Source organism: Nyctibius grandis, chromosome 2, assembly GCF_013368605.1.
Source record: "Nyctibius grandis isolate bNycGra1 chromosome 2, bNycGra1.pri, whole genome shotgun sequence".
NCBI lineage: Eukaryota > Metazoa > Chordata > Aves > Nyctibiiformes > Nyctibiidae > Nyctibius > Nyctibius grandis.
Window position 1 is genome coordinate 123,248,628 of NC_090659.1, and position 20,647 is coordinate 123,269,274.

General features: G+C 47.7%; 1 protein-coding gene across 1 annotated transcript in view; it reads left to right on the plus strand.

The window, feature by feature from the left end:
- Window positions 1-15,582, plus strand: part of GAB2 (GRB2 associated binding protein 2) — a 107,012-nt gene extending 91,430 nt beyond the window's left edge. The window contains exons 5-10 of the mRNA XM_068420912.1: window positions 711-805; window positions 1,547-1,829; window positions 3,259-3,349; window positions 5,195-5,297; window positions 6,163-6,288; window positions 8,127-15,582. Of these exons, the coding sequence (XP_068277013.1) occupies window positions 711-805; window positions 1,547-1,829; window positions 3,259-3,349; window positions 5,195-5,297; window positions 6,163-6,288; window positions 8,127-8,270 (842 nt within the window). The 3' untranslated portion in view covers window positions 8,271-15,582. The remainder of the gene's footprint in view (window positions 1-710; window positions 806-1,546; window positions 1,830-3,258; window positions 3,350-5,194; window positions 5,298-6,162; window positions 6,289-8,126) is intronic.
- Window positions 15,583-20,647: the final 5,065 nt, after the last annotated feature.

A 20,647-nucleotide genomic window follows, 5' to 3' on the forward strand; every position in this document is an offset into this window, starting at 1 on the left:
GAACATACTTCAGCCTGAAGCTGCCTTGGTTTTGCTCACCAGAGAGGGACATAATTTTGCACATCTCCAAGACTGAACATCCCCAGTGCAGCAGAGCCACCCTTCCCATTGGCCATGGATGGGCCGTGGATGAGCGTGCCCTTTCCAAACCTTGGGCCTAGGATGAGATAGCTGGAAAGTAACTTAGAAGGAGCAGCTGGAGAGAAAACATACTGTAAATGATACACACAGCTCCCTGAAATGCTTCTTCCATCTCCTCCTACCTAAATACCAACATTTAGACTGAGATCAAATCCATGTTCAGCAGTAGACAGAGCAGTCTAGGAGCTTAGCACCCCATCTTTCTCCTCACCCCGTCCTCCTCTTACTGGAGGCTGCCAGCCCTTACATCTGCTGAGCAAGCTGTAAGAGAGCTCTTCCTTAACCCAGTTTTGTCACCATGATCTACCTTATCTGACATCTTTACCCCTGGGATTTTGCAGCCCTTTGACAGAACCAGGTTAGGTCCGCGTGGCTCGTGCCATTGCATTGACACATCAGAGGGATGCTAATTGGGAGGGAGCATAGCAGGGAGGCTGTGACAGGCTACAAACCATGTCTTCCCACCAGTGTCTCAATCATACAGAATAGATACTGCCCTCGCAGTACCTGGATTTTGTTTTATTAGCAGTTGCACTGGGACACGTTGTGCATTTGTGGTTGTGTTGCAGCTTCTTCTTGCGAGACGTACGAATACCCCCAGCATGGGAGTGGCAGCGCTGTGCAGTCAGTCGAGTCGATGAACGATGGGTACAGCTCCTACCTGGTGAGTTCTCCTTGGTGGCGGCCACCACACTATAGGCACCATTTGCACCTTACAGATCGAGAGACAAGTTGGTTCCAGGCTGGACCTCACAGCCCAGTCCTGCAGAGCTGAGTCAAGAAGGGGTTTATTACTGATTTTGGTTAAAACCATAGTGGCCTGCAGGGTAGAGATGGAGGGACAACCACCTAACCCAGCATCGCATGCAGAGCTTTGCTTTGGGTGCTTCCACTGAGTGAATCTGCCTGAAGCTTTGACCCAAAAAAAGTGCCCAAGAGTTTGGCTTCTTCCTGAAAGTCTGGGATGCTGCTGAGCTAAATTTTGATATGTTGCCAGAACAGCCTCTTTTGTGCACTTTCTAAGACTTCCTGAGCTGGAAATGACATTAAAGCAGCCTTTCATATTGCATTTTAGTCATGGCCAGAGCCCAGGGAAAAATTACTTTCCAGGTTAAGCATGCTTTTGCAGCTCACTCTGGTCATGAGAAGAGGCTCAGGTCTGGGTGATTAAGACCTTTCCCTGAACTCAGGATGTTGCAATGTCTTGGAAACAGTGGAGGCAGACCCTCTCAGTGCAAACTGTTGTCCAAGGAGAGGACAGACCATCCCTTCCCTCTGTGCTGAGATTTTAGAGCTCATCCCACCTCAGGGGTGTGTTTGGTGATGATGAGAGGAAGGGATTTATAGTGGGATGAGGCTGAGCAGTGTCTGATGTTCACAGCGCATCCTTCCACTTATCCCCCAGCAAGCCAAGGCAGCGGTGGCCCGCTCCCACAGCACCGACTCTGAGGACAACTATGTCCCCATGAACCCTGGTTCCTCACCCCTGATCCACACCGAGAAAGCCAACGACAACGCTCAAAATCTCTACATCCCCATGAGCCCTGGGCCGCATCACTTTGACCTGGTGGGGTTGTCCTCGGCCACCCTCCCTGTGCATAAAGGAGGAGCCATGGCGCAGTGCCACAGACGGTTGAGTGAAATCCAGCCCCCGCCAGTCAACCGCAACCTCAAACCCGACCGGAAAGGTAAGAATGGTTGTTTGTGGACAAATCTTTCCAAGAACCCTTCTATTCTTGTAATACTTTGGATTACATCTGTCATCTTGTGCACACTCAGTAGAGTCGTATGTGGGGTGTGATTTGTTACCGCCAGCACAGTCAAACCTAAAGATCTTAGAATCATAGAATAGTACTGGTTGGAAGGGACATTTAAAGGGGTTGAACCCCCTCAATCTTATAGAATCATAGAATCGTTTTGATTGGAAACAACCTTTAAGAACATCAAGTCCAACTGTTAACCAGCACTGCCAAGTCCATCACTCAACCATGTCCCTAAGCACCACATCTACACGGCTTTTAAATACCTCCAGGGATGGTGACTCCACCACTGCCCTGGGAAGCCTGTTCTGATGTTTGACAACCCTTTTGGTGAAGAAATTTTTCCTGATATCCAATCTAATCCTCCCCTGGTGCAACCTGAGGCTGTTTCCTCTCATCCTACCACTTGTTACTTGGGAGAAGGGACCAACACCCACCTCACTACAATCTCCTTTCAGATAGTTGTAGAGAGTGATAAGGTCTCCTCTCAGCCTCCTTTTCTCCAGGAAGACTATGATGTTCACAATGCTTGAAGAGCCTGCCTTAAGACCTTCCTGACCTTTACAGGAGATGCGTGTCACAGGCAGGATCTCACTCCCTCTGCCTTCACCCCTGCCTACACTCCACCCCAAAATCTCTGTGTTGTATTCAGATGACCCAAATTTCTCCTACTGGCTGGATCTAGACAGCTTTTCCCTCAGGGCTTTGCCTACATCCTGCAAATCCCTCCCCAAACCACAGCCTGACAGGTCACCAAGGAGATGCTGAGGAGGAGGACTCTCATCATTAGGGTGTCAGCACCTAACCCCATCAATGTGCTAGGCGAGGGCTGGGGCTGGAGCGCTCTTCTCTTCTACCTAATGAACTACTCATGATGAGAAGAGATTTCATATTACCCTGCAGATGTCCTTCCCAGTCCCTCTGGCACTGGCTGGAGGCAGCTCAGGCCTGGCAGAGCCTGCTCTTGTCCAGCCCTGCCTGGCCGCAAGCTGAGGCAGGCTTTTCGCTGTCTAACGGGTTGTCACAGCTCACTAATGAATGGGTTTATTATACTCTGGGTTTGGGCATTTTTAGCAGATCTCTGTTCCCTGGGAGGTACATTGCCCTTTTGGGGCCACCCATCCACTTTGGGGCTGTGGGTCAGAGGGAGAGATTCACTGTTTTCCCCCAATCCTGGCATAAATGAGTGCAGGGATTTTGGTTGGGGGTGTTTGTTATCAGCAAGGAGGGCAGGGGGCTGATTAGCAGAACGGGAAGAAAATAGCAAGTTGCTGGGGACTGTCCCCTCTCATGCCAGTTGTGGACACTGAATTGTAGGAACGTGCTGCCTCTGAATAAAGGTTTTTCCCCTCCCCAGCAAAGCCATCTCCGCTGGATCTGAGGAACAACACTATCATTGATGAGCTTCCCTTCAAATCACCAGTCACGAAATCCTGGTCCAGGCCAACGTGAGTAATGGTTGGGGTATGAACTCTTGCTTTGCTCCGGCAGCAGATCTCTGGTCTCATCCTTGCTGGTGTCCACATGTAGCCACACTGTCACCTCTGTCATGGATTAAACATCTCTGGCTGAGTGTAAAGCTGATGTCGTCTGCCCTGCTGCCTCTGCTTGCTGCAGAGGTTTCTTCTGGCCCACCATCTCTTTTTGTTGAAGGGGCACATTTCTTGTGGGCCATCTTGAATCAAGCTAGAAGTGAGCCCAGACTTCGGATGCAGAGCCAAATTTCCCCGAAAGCTGGATGATCCCTTCAGCCCTCATTGTGTTCTTTGTCAATTCTAGAAACAGGAGATGCAGAGCTGGGTCATGCTACACAAACATCTGCACTGGGGTGAAAGTCCACCTTGCCCAACACCCTACCCCTGTCAGGGACCAGCAGGAGCTATCTGGGAAGAATGGCATTTATGGAGTAATTCTTTCCTAAAATATCCTGCCACACCATGGCGATTCGGGGATCAGGGGTTTCCTTGGTCACATCATGGCCAGACTTACAACCTGTGTCAGATGCTGTCAAAGCAGAGGGGCTCTTCTCTTGGACCTCTCATGAGCTTAGTCAAGTGTTGTAAGAGCCAGAGTCCTATTCCCCACATCACAGCTGGTGGCAGGATGATAAATTCGTCTAGGTCAGGATTTCACATGGAAGTCCAGCATGTGGCCAAGCAGCTAATTAAGATCCCTTGAAGACATTTCCTATTTCTGGGATCTGACAGCTCCTGGAGAGCTGTGGCTCTGACACAGGGCTTGAGGTCCACTGTGACTCGTGACCCAGCTAAGCCACTCCAACTCGGCCATGCTGGGGGCGCAGGGCACAATTCCACATCCAGCTCTTCCCCAAAAACCCCCGCTGTAGTCTCAAAATGCAGGATGACACTCGCAGGGTCCGACCGAGCTGTGTTTTGATTGCCTTGAAAGCAAAGCCTAGCCTGAGGGAAGTCTGCAAAATGAAACCAAAGCACTTCAGAGCAAAGTCTGCCTGGCCAAAAATAACAGGACTCACACAATTCCAGTTCTGCTGCTAATTCGTGATCTGATGTTGTCCAATGAAAGGCAGAAGCAAAGCTTGGCTGCTATCACTCCTCTAATAAATTGGATTGTGTGGAGACTGACTGCAGGGCATGAGCACTGCGTGCTGAAATCACTGCATCAGGACACAGCGAGAGGGGTTTGATTGACAAGACGTCCGACCCCAGAGAAGCTAATGGATTTTTCCCTTATCAGCTAATCATATGACCCTGCCTTTACTGCAAGGCAACAAATAGCTTTTTAAGACACGAGCTTTAATGCCAGACCCTGATTGCATTATGTTATTCTGTATAATTAGATTTGGCCAATTGAAAGCAAGACGATGCCTCAGAGGTTTTGTTTTCCAGCAAAATATTCAGATAGGGCCCTGCGTGGTAAACAAATCCTGGAGCTGCGGTAAGGCTGGAGGTGAGAATCTCCACTGAGGCTGGCCCTGCATCCTCCAGGATTAAATATTTCCTGTGAGATAAAAGAGTTCATGGAGCCTGATTTATGCAGCTGATAGCAGGAGAGTTACGGGTACATAGCAAGAATGGTGTTATTAAAAAGTTCTAGAAAGAAGAAAATGAGAAGACCAAACCCAGTGACTTCTGACCCGTGAGAAGGTTGGGTTAGGAGAACATCAATGCCACCAGCTCTTCTTCATGCTCAGTCCCCAGATCCAAGCATGGTGGTGTTTGGAGACATCAGGTGCTGCCCTCTCCCATCCCTCCCCAGTGATGGACAAGCAGCACCTCCAACCATCATTAACACATTGACCCTTGTCCTTACAGCCAGACCTTCAATGCCGGCTCTTTGCAGTACTGTCGCCCTGTCTCCTCCCAGAGCATCACCAGCACTGATTCAGGAGACAGCGAGGAGAACTACGTGGCAATGGTAAGGGCCCCACAGCTAAGATATATGGTCCTGGCAGGACGTATACGTTCCCCAGCTCTACAAACACATTCCTAGCTCATGGCAGGGAAGCAGTCAGATGATAGCACTATGATGAATGTGGTGTACGTCCTTACGTACATCCCTCCATGCACAAAGCAGTGGCTTTTGTTCCTAATATGACACGTCTCATTGGGGGTTTAACTGTATATAAGAGTAGGAATATATATCACCTCCTTTGCCAGGAATTGAGGGGATAAAAATGTCTCTGAACTGTCAGGGTGTATTTTCCTGATTTAAGTTGATTTTTTTGAGGGTTTTTTTCCCCTAATAGCTGCTGACATCATGTTTGTGTGGAGGGCAGGGGCTATCAGAGCAGCAGCAGGGAGTGGCACTGCTTTTAGGGAGGGGGTTTTGTCTGCCTTCACGAAGCTGCTGACTTGAAGCATATTTCTGAGGCTGTGTAACCAGGAGGATAGAGGAAATCTGTGCTCTGTGTAGCGTGGTTGTGATTAATGAAGATCCCAGAGCTGGTCTGGCCTCACTGAGGTGTGGTTCCTGCTGAAGCCCACATCTGATGTCAGGCATGTGAATAACATCAGCACAAAGGCAGCAGAACTGCTCAGATACATAAAACCAAGAGCATGAGCTTGAAATATTTGTAAGCACAATATGCAATATATATAGTCCCCCAGTGGTTCTGCACACCCTGGTCCCAGAGGCAGGTGAGCACATATCCAGGTTGGGACCTCTTTTAAAAGTGCCACCGAGGCATTTCGCTTCCAGATTTGTGTTAATTCCTTTTTTTTTTTTTTACCTTCTTCCCATTTTAATCCTCGTTATCTCTCCTGTCTCTTCCCTGCATTAGCAAAACCCCATTTCTGCTTCTCCTGTTCCTAGTGGCACCAACAGCCCAGCACCTAAAAAGAGTTCGGGGAGTGTGGATTATCTGGCCCTGGACTTCCAGCCAAGCTCACCAGGGCCACACAGAAAGGTACGGGGAATTTTACAAACTTCTGATTAAAAGTGATTCATTTTTTTAAGGGTTTTTATGCACATAGGCAACAGCATGGTCCAAAGCCCTGGCCAGGGTGGGGAAATGGCACAGTAACCTCAGAGGTGTGAATTTTCCTGCAGATCCACTGCTCTATTTATTCTAGGTCAGACTCAGTCTCTATGCCATGTCTGCAGCCTTGCTGGAAGTGTCACCAGAAGCATGGATGTGCAGGGGTTCAGGGATGCTGATGAGACCAAAAATTCAGATGGAGAGTGTAAATTTTGTGCTGCACCAGAAATTCAGCTGGAGATTATATATTCAGGGGGTATCCCAAGAAATATCAGAAGATTTTTTTTTTTTTTCCTCATTTAGAACAGGTCCTCCAAAACCAGACCTGGATTTTCCAGCTGAGATACTTTCAGGAGCTCATTCAGAAAATACTGAGCACCTGTCTCCTGCCAGTCAGGTGCTTTTAAAGGGTGCCATTTGGGCAGGAAGAGCCCAAATGGCTTTCAAAAAGTGAAGATGATGTTTAAAAGCCAGCTTACGTTGAGCTGATCAAGCCATTGTCTGGTGAGAAAGAGCTGTGGGGAGAAGATGGGTCGGGAACGGGATGCCTATGCCCAGTGTCATGTGGAAATGTGGAAGGGGAAGATCCTAAAGATGGAGATGTTGGTTACTTTTCTCCAGGTTCATACATGAGGGAAACAAGCACCATCTTAAAGCAAATCATAGGAAAATAGGGCAAGGGAGGACCTCACAGCATCCCCACATCCAAAGGAAACCATCTCTCCAGAGGTAACAGATGAGGCTTAAAAAGTCTCAGATGATGGAGATTTCACAACCTCCCCAGCAAGGCCAAGATGAAGAGGACACCCAGGGGTGACAGGGTGGGTTGGGGAGGGACCAAAGGCAGGTCCTGCTGGGTGCCACCCTGAGCAAACTGGGAGAGGGAAGGAGAGACTGGCTCAAGCAAAGCAGTACCTGAGCAAGGGGATGGTGAAGGACAAGGCATTGTATAAACCTTTGTGGGAACCACCTGTGAGTTGGCCTCAACTTTCTCAAACACCACCTTGTTTCCTAGGCAAAGCATTCCACTGGTTAGGTCTTTTTATTATTTGATATTTGTCCCTTGATTATTTCTTTCTGCCCAGCAGTATTTCTGCAGGTATTACCAATTGAAATTCTATCCCAATCTGGAAAGGCGATTTTAGACCATTAAAAAATATCATCTGGCTCCAGTTGCAAGAAGCTGGGGGTCCTCTGAAATACCTATAGAGGCAGGCAAAGTTCCAGGACTCAAGAAACTACAGGAAACAGTGTCTCCTCCTCCCTCAACAGGTCTCCTTGGTGAACCCACAGACACATCTGTTGTTTTGGGGATGAAAATGATCTAGTGCTGTAACAGTGTAGAGTCAGCACAGCTAAGAGGGATGGAGCTGGGATTTTTATGCGTATCTATAGGAGTTCTTGAGTTCTTTACAAGAAAATGAGCAAGATGCAATGCTGAATTTGCAATATCAGCAATTAGATAATCCATTTGCAACCAAACATTCGTGTCCCAGAGCTGACATGAAGGTAGAGACCCAAGTGCCGTTTCTATCCTCACATTGCACCGCAGTCTCATGCAAGCAAGATGCAGAGCAGACTGAAATCTTTCATTCAAGACCCTTTGGGAAGTTAGAGGGAGGGTGATGTGCTATGGAGTCTGCAAGAAAGCAGGGGAGGTGCCAGTGGACTTGCAGCACCCACGGTGCTGCTGCGGGAAGGTGCAAGAGGGAAGAGCAGGGAGCTGGTGAGTGACCAGGCGGTGGCCATGTTTCTCCTCCCCACAGCCCTCCACCTCATCGGTCGCCTCGGATGAGAAGGTTGACTACGTACAAGTGGACAAGGAGAAGACACAGGCGCTGCAGAGCACCATGCAGGAGTGGACTGATGTGCGGCAGTCCTCGGAGCCTGCCAAGAGCACAAAGCAGTAGCGCCTGGGGCAGGCAGCAAAACAGGCAAATGTCCCGGTGGTTTTCCCCAGCTGGGACCCCGCTGGGCTGCCAGCTGCACTTGGGCTGGATTTCTAAGACTTGTCTGTGGAGGGGAGGGGGTCTTCATTATTTTTTTTTTTGTTTTAAGACAAAAAGAAACAATTTCAGGGGAAGACTTGGCAGATAGTTTGCCAGTGATAAAGACCAACTGTGTTCAGTGGCTGGGTTTGTGCTTTAGCTGCTGGATGCACTATCCAGGAACTTTGACTTAGCAATACCAGGTTTCACCCTACACATCTTTTACTTACAGCTATTAAAGCCACCTTGTCTGTGCTAACACTGCATCATCTCTCCCCGTATTCTTCCATGCCATACCCCCAAACCGTGCCATGCAGGTTTGCAGCATCTCTCGTAGGACATCATTGCACAGCTCTGATTCCCCACTCCTCATGGTTGCCCTCTTCTTTGCCTCCTCCCAATCCCAAAATTGAGCAAGGATCATTCCTTTTGAAATCACTTTTGTTGTCCCATCTCTTGTAAATAATATGTCCAAAACCTCTGAGGGCTATTCTCCTGGCGGGACAGCCCCCATGGTTTTAGTTGTGGTTGTTAACCTTCAGGAGCTTGAAAAGCATCCAGACTTTCCCATTGAACTAACTTTGAAGCCCAGGACTTGCCCCATCATACACACACACATATGCCAGCACATGCTCGCACACATGCATACATGAAACAGACAAGTTTGTTAGGGTGTCTTCTGCTGTTGATGCTCTCCAGCACCTCTCAAAGTCAATGGGCTGGAGAGACTGGCTTTGGATGGCATAATTTAAGCCCTGACCTGCTGCCTATCTGAAGCCAATTGCCTGTGAATCTGGCCCTAAGAATCAAAATCTGTCCTTTGTGGCACCAAAAGAAGCCCATAGAGTGAGCGTCCCTCATCCATGGCCATCATGAGAAGCTCTGTGGTTGAGTATGAGGAGCGCAGGGATGCTCTGGAGACCCTGTATATCTGGACTGGTGTGAGGATGAGTGACAAGGAGGGAGTGGGAGGCTGTTGCAAGGACTGGGAGAAGGCAGATGCTGTACTGCAGAGGTTGGTCTTGGGTGAGGAGGTCCAGTGGAGTGTATCTTGGAGGAAAGGAGTAGAGTAATTGACATGTTGTTTGATGGTGAGGCCTTAGGCTTGGGAAGAGGGTGAGCAGGAGAGTCAGGGCAAGGTGTTTCAATATTAGCTTTAATGTAGCATTACGGTTGGTTTGTGGTGAGTGCGAAAGGCTGGACTAGATATTTCTCCCCATCTTCAGCAATGTTTCTTCAACACAGAAATGGGGCTTGTTGACATTAACAACCCTAGGCTCTAATTACGGGTGGGAGACTGGTGTTGCCCCTTGCCAGCATCTTTGACACATCCAGGCTTTGGGATCGCTCCCCAGGCAGCTGCCGGGTGCAGAGAGATGAGAAGGAAGAGAGAGTTTATTGCAGAGATAATAATTCATGATCTCATGAAAACAGGAAGGACTAATGATTGCCATGGAGCAGCCTGATTGCCAGACAGCAAGCGCTGACACGAATAAACAGGCCGACCGCAAACCGAGAGCCAAACGAAGGAGACATTAGAAAGATTAGGTAACAATATTTATTAAATAGCTGGAGCTATTCTTTCTGCAAGCTGAACCCCTCCCAGCGCCACGGGCTCTATGTTCCACCAACACCACCAAGTTGTATTGATTAGTGATGCTTAAGTGTTAACACATTTGTTTAATCTTAGTCTGACTTTGGAAAGGACCAGACATGACCCACATGGAGATAGGACACCAGTCCCTTAAGGGCTGCATGCTGGTAAAATAAGTGTTGAACTTCCAACACCAGTTTATATTTTCTTCTCACATGCCATGAAAGGAAGGATATTAATGGAAAAGCTCTGACGACCCTATTAAGACATTGAAGTGTTGGCCTTTTACAGGAATAATGAAGCAAAAATCCTAATGCTCATGGTAAAACTAATAATCATCTGGGAGAAAAAAAAAAAAAAAAAAAGACCCAAAGGGGAAGATTTAGCACAGCCAGATGCTTTCTGAAGGTCAGGGAGTGTGTTACAGCCTGCAAGAGCCTTTGCCTCTCATTGGGGGCTTGCACGCTTGTATGGTGAGGTAATGAAATGACGACCAGAGTACAGTGCTTCGTATTTCTATAGCCCCTTTCATCACTGCATCTCAGGGGATACTAAACATTGGGCCTGATCCAGAGCCCACTGAAGTGTGTGTTCACCCAGCTGGGAGCAAGCTCCCCATCCCCACCAAAAAGCAAATGTGACTCCAGTGCGAAGCTGATTTTTTCCTATTTCATCCTCTAAGCTGTTAGGCAGACACAAAGGAAGATGGCATGGGGGAGAAGGGTTATGGTGCACGCTGGATGTATTTCCCTGCCCAAATTGTTCTGTTCTCCTCCTCTCACACTAAAATGCAGGCACCTGTAGGGTGGATTGCAGCAGCAATTTTGGGAATATCCCTTTATGCTGCTTTGGGTCTCTCTCAGTAAAACAGTGCAACTATTCTCAAGATGAAATTGAGCCCAGCTCCAAGCCAAAAAAATCTAGAACAGGACCAAAAGCCTGGAGAAATCAAGTGATAAACAATGCTTGGATTGAATCTTTTTCTCCACCTGGGAGATGGGGAGCTCAACAAGCTCCAAAAGTACCCTGAAAGTGAGCAGGTGAGGGGGAGGCAGCAGCAGTAGTCATTTCTGATGGCGCAGTGGCTTGAGAGACAACACAATGGGTTGGGATGTGTCTTGCTGAATTTGTGCCCAGTGCTTCTGCGCTGGGACTAGGTGCATCCAGTGCCCACTCCCACATTAAATCCAAAGTGTTAATTAAGATTGGAAAAGCCCTTCGTGGTACTGGAGAAACTAGTCCTTTTTCTCCACATCCCACAAATGTCTGTATTTGTTCATCGTGCAGGCACTGGCATGGGATAGCACTTTTCCCCAGCTCAGCCGCCCTGTTTAGATGATTTGCTTTCATGAGCATCCCCAGTAACTGGCCCTTTGCGTTTGGCAGACCAAGGACCAAACCAGCCCAAAAGCAGCTATTCCGCAGCTGCTGGTTGCTGGTCCCTCTCTGCTTTGCAGCAAGGCGTATGTTTTCCCAAAACTAGATATATTCATCCATTTTTTCCCTGCTAAGAACCAAGCAAATCATAGAATCATAGAATGGTTTTGGTTAGAAAGGACCTTTAAGATCACCAAGTCCAACCGTTAACCCAGCACTGCTAAGCCTACCACTAAACCATGTCCCTAAGCACCACATCTACACATGTTGACTCAACCACTTCCTAAATGGCCCCTCCAAACTAAGTAGCAGCCCATAGACTCTATGCATTGCCCTATAGACATGACTATATCAACCCCTCCTGAAATCCGTTAAGTAATCAATGGCTGCAGTGGAAATAGTCATTCCTGACGGTTGCTGAGCTGATTACAGCAGTCCCTGATGATTAGTGTTTGTGCAGTATTTAGTCTTAAACCATATTGAAAAGCAGCTGGTTTAATTACATGTACTGCCAAGAACTTTGTCCTGAAGGCACTGAGTTTATCACATCCACTCTATACTTGGATGCTCAAGTATGACTGACTCTTTTGTGAGAAATAGGTATTTTAGGAAGCTGAGAACATTGCAAATGATTCATTTTAATTGCAATTAAAATGGCTTGAGTCTTCACATCAGAGCCTGCTCTTCAGCTCTATGGTTCCATTTAAGAAAAGGGGTGTGCTTCTATGTGTGTGTGTTTTGGCAGGAGGCTGGACTAGATGATATCCAGAGGTCCCTTCCAACCCCAACCAGTCTGTGATTCTGTGTGAGCTCATGGAGAAGGGTTGTCTGTGGGACAAGCATCATGACCTCAATATTTAGTTTTATCAAGTACCAGGGCCATGGCTCAAAGCTCTCCCCAAGATTTAAAGTGACTAAGCTGGTGGTTTTAAAGGCAGAAGTCTCCAAAAGTGAGTATCCCTTGCTGTGAGCGTGCAACTGCTGCTCATGGTTCCTCTGTCTGGTGAGATGTGTGAGTGCCTTGGAGCTGATTTGCTCTGAACTGACATTTGAGTGTTTGGTGAGAAATACATTTCCAGCTCTAAATGGATGCCAGGCTTAGGTTTAGTCTCAGGTTGGAGAAAGAAAATATGTTTGAGTGCAGATTGTGCCAGGGCAAAGCTGAGTGTCTGGCAGATAGAGCCAAATCTGGAGCCGGAACCAAGAGATAGCTAAGGCTTGGGTTGACTGAGGATGAACTGGGATGGATTTGGACCCAGGGCCACCAGCCATTGACAAGGGTTATATATGGGGGAACATGAGGTTGGGAGGAGAGGAGGCAGGGGAGTTTGTCAGCAAGATTTGAGTCTTGGTCGTTTGGCATGAGTCTCAAGTCAGATATATAGTGAAGATTTGTGGGTTGTGGAGCAGGGTTTTGCTCAGTAAAAGCAATGCACTGGTGGGAGGAGCTCCTACCGCTCTTAGGACTTACCCAGAGCACTTCACTCTCGAGGGGGTCATCCTGCCTGACAACATGATGCCTCAGCACTCTGGCTTTCAGGGAGCCGTGGTCCATGCACCCAGCTCTGAGCTGGGCAGGAGAAGCCCTACCAGAAATGTTGTAAGGATCTGGACGTGCTGGGAGACACCTTGCTCTGGGGCTCCCACGAGCTGGTCATGGGACAGCAATGCCATGGCTTCACAGGGTTGTCCCATGAGGTGCCACCTCCATCCTTGGAGATTATGAAGACCAGATTGGATCAACCCCATAGCTGACCCTGTTTGGAGCAGGGGGTGGGATAGGGACATCTCATCCCCACAGTTTACCCTGAGACCCTGTGCTGCTGGGGCTGAGCGGAGACTCCTCCATGTGAGGGAAGGGACCAAAGGTATTGCCTAGAGACCTATAGCATTCAAAACAGGGCCAGGGCCTCTTCTCTGGCCCTGAAGCCAAGTGGCAAGGCACAGCTAAACCTCTAAGGCCATACCCCACAGCGAGGGGCCTCAATCCACACTGAGGCCATCCCTTGCACCCTGGGAGAGGGCTGGCTGGCCCAGATCAAGACATGCAGGACATGGACACACAGTCCGAGCAACTGCAGGACAGCTTGAACCTGTACGTTTGTTAAGATAGCCATTGACCCAGAGCTCTCTGCAGCCCCATGCCAGCCCCAATGCCCCCAGTCCTTGAGCATAGCAGGAAGAGCTGACTCACTTTGGCCACCCATTGAGCATGGCTCTCTTACGTGGTGGTGGACTTTGGTAGGAAGACGTTTAAATAGCTCCCAGGCCCTGTCTGATCTTCCTGGCCTGGGAGGTGAATAAGAGGATGGTTTTCTTAAGTCATGCTTGCATTGTGTTGATGTTTTCCCACCTGGTGATGTTGCTATTCCACGTAAAAGTTGACACTCACCCACATTGTGTGTCCCACTGGAGGGATGTTGTCTGGATGAGATGGGTGTAGTGGGGCTGTGCCTATGGAGAAGCCCTACATGCAACAAGAAGGGTGAAGAGCAGAGCCTAACCCCAACCCCAGCCAGAGGACATGCATGGCCATCAAAGACCTGTCAAGAAAATCAGAGGGACCAGTCCAGCATCAAATCAGAAGTGCCAATAAACCAGTTTAGGGCCCCTAAAGTTCATGTACCTCTCTTCTCTGCCCAGAAAGCACCAACCTGCCCACATATATGCAATGATCTTGTAACTGTTAATGAGGCTTTTGCAGGTAGAGACATGCAGCTTTTGGTCATGATTCCTCCTTGGCCTGGAGTAGTTCATCCCTCCATCAGCTTGTCCTTGGTGTCTCATCCTTGTAGTCACAATTTTATCTACTTGTTCACAGCTCCTAGAGTTATACTATTAATCAGGTTGCTACTTCAGTGGCTGCTCTTGAGAAAAGTTAATATGTAGCAAGGTGTCACCAAACAGCTCTCCCCCCATCAACCCACAGACAGCCAGTCCTGGCACACAGTGTCCAAATTTTAACACCAGCCAGCAACATCTGGAGCAGAAGCTGGGCCACATGGCTCCATCTCTTGAGCTAAAAGAGCTTCTCAATGAACTTACTTCCAATCAGCAGGCTCTTAATTTTTTATGCAGCCCATTGCTAATATATAATAGGTTCATTTGTAGGCCAGTGGCTTGACTATATGGGAGAGGTTTGCCCCAAGACCAGGAGATAAGAAACGATTGTATTTATTGTCGTTCTTTGGGTAACACCACACTTTATCTTCAGGTGGGACAAGGGTTTCATTTGAACTCTGTATCTTGCTTTTTCTCCGGCTTGTGAAATGAAGATTTTTAGTACTTATTTCCCCACCTCACAGAAGCGTTGTGAGGTGTGATTAATTGACATCTAATAATGCAAAGAGCTGTTTTGAGTCTGCATGCAATGGCCGGGCAGCATGTGGTGCTACCCCGTTGCCGTGCCCAGCATCACACACGACACTGCACATCCCGCTCTGCAAAACTCATTAAAAACCCCTCATCCTTAATTACCAAGATGGAAAAAAACTTGGCAGGATTTTCTCGTGAGCGAGGCGGGGTGGAGGAAAAGCCATTTGCACAGTTCCAGCGTTCTGCTGCCACGTTGCCCCTGAAAATACCACATTTTGTTTGAGAGCCCTTTGGATGTGGTGGCTGAAGCGTGCTGCGGAGAGGGGAAGGGAGCAAGACCCTGGGCTCCACTGGGAGCCTGCCAATGAATCCCGTAGGATTAGGACCAAACCTTTAGAGTAGTTACGTCCCACTCAACCCAGCCCATGGCAAAGTCAAGGGGTCCCCATTGACTTTGGGCATCATTGCGTGGGAATGGACCCAGCCAAATTAGGGTAGTTTTCTCCATTTGTTTCTTAACCTGCTGTGACGGGGGGTCGGAGCCCTGGCTTTGAAGCCATCGTGTTGGCAGTCGATTCACAGGGATGTTTTGTGTGTTTCAAAGCCTATGACTGTTCTTAAAAAGGAGTATTTTTAAATTTTTTTTCCATTTGTAGAAGGAAGGACAAGAGTAATCTGTGGCAAACTGTACAGTACGTGTCTTCTTGTGGTGTCACTGTTTGAATGGTTATTAAGTTTTCAAATCACTGTGGACAGCTAATCACTTAAGTTATTAATTTATTCTTTTGGGGTTTTGTTTGTTTTTTTTAAGTAATTTGAAACAATTATTTATCCTGTAAATTGGTCTTGAGTGAAGCCTAGATAATACTTTTTTTGCTGTTAATAAACATGGTACATGCCTGATGTGAAGGTGATCTCATTTTTAAGTACTGTATAAGCAGCGGGAAAGCAACGGGAAAATAAAAGAATGATAATAAAAAGGCATCTCTCACTGGTGACTCCCAGCATGGATTCGGAGTGGGGAGAGAAAGGGGGAATTAATGACCGGATCAAGTTGAACTACACAGCACCTTTAAAGCTTTCAGAGCATCTTCCCAGCATGTCACCAAGTATCTCCTACAGCTTCAAGTGTCCTGTCTGTGCAATGAGGGCCTTTAGGATGCAGTTAGGGTTTTTCCTGATACCGGAACCCAAACCATGTGTTTTTCAGCTGCTAAAGTGAATTTCATACTATATATCTGCTCCAGAGGTAAATACACTTTGATGTGTACAAGGTGAGGACAAATGCTGCCTTCCTCGCCCATCATCAGCTCGGCACCTGTGAGCCCCAGCTCAGGACACCAAATCACCCATAAAACCTAAGTACAAGAACAAATCTTTTCCCCCCCGAGTCAAAAGTTCAAACCCCTCCTTCAAGACACTTATATCTACTTAAAAAAAAAAAAAGACAACTGGGGAAACACACATCTCTACAGCACAGCCCCGTAAACCCCTTTTTTAGGCAAGAGTAGCATCACCTCACATCTGCAGCACATCTGGGATCCTGAATCTGGAGCTGAGGACTCTGCTGCGGGCTCTTTTCAGCTAGAGGCATGTGTGACACTATGGACCGTACTATCGTGTGTACTGTAGTATATACTTTACCAATATACCAAATACAAATCTTACTGTCATTATTAACACTAATATTAATATCTTATATACTATAATTGGTATAGCATGGATAGTAACATACTATAGTAAAGTTATACTAGACTTCTGTAAGGCCTTTGGTACAGTCACCCGTAACATTCTTACCTCTAAATTGGAGAGATACATGTTTGATGCAGGGACCGTTAGATGGATAAGGAATTGTCTGGATGGCCGTGTCAAAAGAGCTACAGTCAACGGCTCAGTGTCCAAGTGGAAATCAGTAATGAGTGGTGTCCCTCAAGGGTCCATACTGCAACCAATACTATTTAAAGTCTTCATTAATGACATAGACAGTGGGATTGAGTGCACCCTCAGCAAGTTTGCCAATGACACCAAGCTGAGTGGTGCGGTTGATACTCTACAGAGAAGGGATGCCATCCAGAGGGACCGTGATAGGCTTCAGGTGTGGGTCCAAGTGAATCTCATGAAGTTCAACAAGGCCAAGTGCAAGGTCCTGCATGTGGGTTCAGGCAATCCCTGGTATCAGTACAAATTGGGGGATGAAGGGATTGAGAGCAGCCCTGAGGAGAAGGACTTGGGGGTGATGGTTGATGAGAAGCTCAACATGAGCCGGCAATGTGCGCTTGCAGCCCAGAAAGCCAACTATGTCCTGGGCTGCATCAAAAGCGTCGTGGCCAGCAGGGATTCTGCCCCTCTACTCCACTCTCGTGAGACCCCACCTGCAGTGCTGCGTCCAGCTCTGGGGCCCTCAACAGAAAAAGGACATGGAGCTGTTAGAGCAAGTCCAGAGGAGGCCACGAAGATGATCAGAAGGCTGGAGCACCTCTGCTATGGAGACAGGCTGAGAGAGTTGGGGCTGTTCAGCCTGGAGAAGAGAAGGCTCCAGGGACAACTTATTGCAGCCTTTCAATACTTAAAGGGGCTTATAAGAAAGATGGGGAATAGACTTTTTACCAAGGCCTGTAGGGACAGGACAAGGGGCAATGGTTTTAAACTAAAAGAGGGTAGATTTAGATTGGGAATAAGGAAGAATTTTTTTATAATGAGGGTGGTGAAATGCTGGCACAGGTTGCCCAGAGAATTTGTGGATGTCTCATCATTGGCAGTGTTCAAGGCCAGGTTGGATGGGGCTGGGAGCAACCTGGTCTAGTGAAAGATGTCCCTGCCCATGGCAGGGAGGTTGGATGAGATTATCTTCAAAGGTCCCTTCCACCATGGATCTATGATTCTATAATATTAATAGTGTATTACTAATACTCATCATGTAGTATACTTATAGTATACTACTAATAGTATAATATTGTTATAATATTATAACATGTGATTATATTAATAGTATTCATAGTAATAATAATAAATAGTATTAATAATGTATATTAATGCAAACTTTAGTGTGTGCTAAATATTTAGTATAGTACTCATATCTTATTTATCTGATAATTTTATACATCTGTGTATATTATATATCACAGAATCACAGAATCAACCAGGTTGGAAGAGACCTCAGGGATCATCGAGTCCAACCGTTGCCCTGACACCACCCTGTCAACTAGACCATGGCACATATTTATACTATATACATATATATAGTAATTACTTTGGGGAGACGATCGTGGAGCAACTGTAGATAACACTGTGAAAAGATGATTAATTCTGTGAGAGGCTGAGAGAGCTTGGTCTGTTCAGCCTGGAGAAGAGAAGACTGAGAGGGGATCTTATCAACACTTACAAATACCTTAGGGGTGGGTGTCAAGAGGAGGGGACCAGAGTCTTCTCAGTGGTGCCCAGAGACAGGACAAGGGGCAACGGACACAAGCTGAAACATGGGAAGTTCCATCTGAATATGAGGAGGAACTTCTTTACTTTGAGGGTGCCAGAGCCCTGGCACAGGCTGCCCAGGGAGGGTGGGGAGTCTCCTTCTCTGGAGATATTCAAAACCCGCCTGGATGCAACCCTGTGCAACGTGCTCTGGGTGACCCTGCTTTGGCAGGGGGTTGGACTAGATGATCTCCAGAGGTCCCTTCCAACCCCAACCATTCTGTGACTGTGATTCTGTGAAAACAGAGGCTCAGGGCTGAGTCCGAAAGGGAAGTCCAATGCCGAGAATTATAGGAAATGAACAGGGACCAAACCAGATCACCTCGTTATGCTGTTGAAACTATCCAGGCTGCCATCCGTGCTGAGCACTGCGTGCAGTTTGCCTCTGCTCATCTCAGAAAATCTTGGGGGAAAAACAAGACATATTCAGGGAAGAGCGTAGCTATGATACAGCCTCTCCATTTTCCATGTTGGGTTAATTATCATCTGCCTTGATTATTTAGATTAGGATCTCATCAAGGCAGAGACAGTCTCCTGCAAAAGCACCTTCCAACACGTGGCCCAGAAAATGCCTCCAGGTGAGACTCCAGCACAAAGCAGGGAGCTGGCACAACAGCAGCATGAAAGTTTTCGGCAACCTTTCTGGACAGGATGTTCATGGAAGTCTATTAATAATACCAGGAAACACTGTGCTTTTTGTACAACTTCAGCTTTGGGTCCGTATTTATTTCTTCTTAGCACCACTTTAAGTCTAGCAGACTTAAGCACAATGAACACGCTCCACTGCTCATCCACGAAACGCCACTAATAGGATTGTGATCTGCATTCGGAAGGCACCCAGCTCCAGGCTGCGGGTCCCCAGCCCATCTCTGCCCGCTCCCCTCTTCCAAGCCACCACTCTGCAGGGTTGTCGCGCGTTTGTGAGGTTGGATGCTCATCTCCCGTCAGCTTCCCCATCTCTTTTTTGACCCATCAGCCCAATAGCTATGAGTATTGCAATAAGACACTAAGCCTCTATGCTGAATTAATTAATTTCCTTTATTTATATACAGGAAAGGCAATAAAAGAATATGATAGTATACGCCAGAGATTTGATCCCAAGTGTCCTCTCTAGCAGACTTTCTGCTCACATTATCCGTAGCAATGTCCATGCTTTGCCTTTTCCTCCACAGCAAGATAATATTCCCACCCCAACACCCCACGGGCAGGATTAGGCCCTGCACCCAGGACCAAAGGCACAAGTCTCTGCCACTTGAGCTAGAGAAATCTCTACTACAGGCACGAGGGAGGAGCAGGCAGGGACAATGGCTGGGGAGGGACATGGGAGGGAGCCGTGGTCCTGTAGATGCACTGCCCAGGGCTTGGGTTGGCCTCTGGCCACGAAAATCAGCCCCTGTCCCATTACTGATTTATATGATACATTGGTTTACATAGTATGTATTTATATTAGGTTGATATAATATATCTGCTTGGGCTACTCTCCTTGCAATTCAGCATTAAAAAAAAATAGCTAGTGGTTTTAGCGGGGGGGGGGGCTGTTATTTGCTGCTCAGTTCAAGGCATCCCAAAGGAAAGCCCAAGTTTTAAAGGGCAGATCCAGCCCAGAAAGCCATAGAATCACAGAATCACAGAATGTTAGGGATTGGAAGGGACCTCAAAAGATCATCTAGTCCAATCCCCCTGCTGGAGCAGGATTGCCTAGACTCGGGGACAAGCCATGAGATGACAGCAGCAGAAAAAGGCTAACTGAGTCCTAAAGACACGTCTGGAAAAACAGCTGTGTGTCTGGGCCTGCCGTGTACACTAACAGCATCCAGCGCTCACCAGTAACACAACAGGGCTCCTCTGGAGCCCAAGAAACACCGACTGGACCAGATCAGTCTCTCTTGGCTGGAGGGGCTTGTGCTTCTCGGTCTCTTTTTGGGTGCTCTGCATAAAACCCCTCTGGTCAACCTGCCACTGCTCACTGTGACCAAGCAGGCTTGCAAGCTCACCACTCCATCAGATCAGCATTGCCACATTGGCTGTTTGGCATCTTTTGGCCTTTTCAGCCTTTTTCTACCTTTAGAATTGTGTCGAGGTGGGTTCTCAAAACCACATTAAAAAAATAACAACAACCAAGCAAAGATCCCCCCAAATAAAACTCAGCGCCATGGGAAGGGCTGCAGACAGGATGTGCATGGGACATCTCCATCCCTTGGGCCCCACTGGGTCTGTCTTCATCCCCGTCCCTGTCCCCGTCCCCTCCCCAGGCTGGTGGCATGGCTCACAGCAGGCAAGACACGGCTATGCTGAAGCAAAAGGGCACTTCTCTGAGCTGTCAGCAGCTGCTCATCTCTGCGTTAGCTTAGTTACATTAAGGCGTGAAGACCAAGTGCATAGGAAGCAGTGGGACCTTCCGGGCACCAGACCCTGAGTCCTTTTCCATTGAAATGTTCCCCAAATCCTCCTTCAAGATGTTTGCTATCATCAGGGTGAGGAAGAGGAGCCTCTGGCTTCGGGTTAGCCCTGTGGACATTGACTACCCGGTTTAACCCATTGG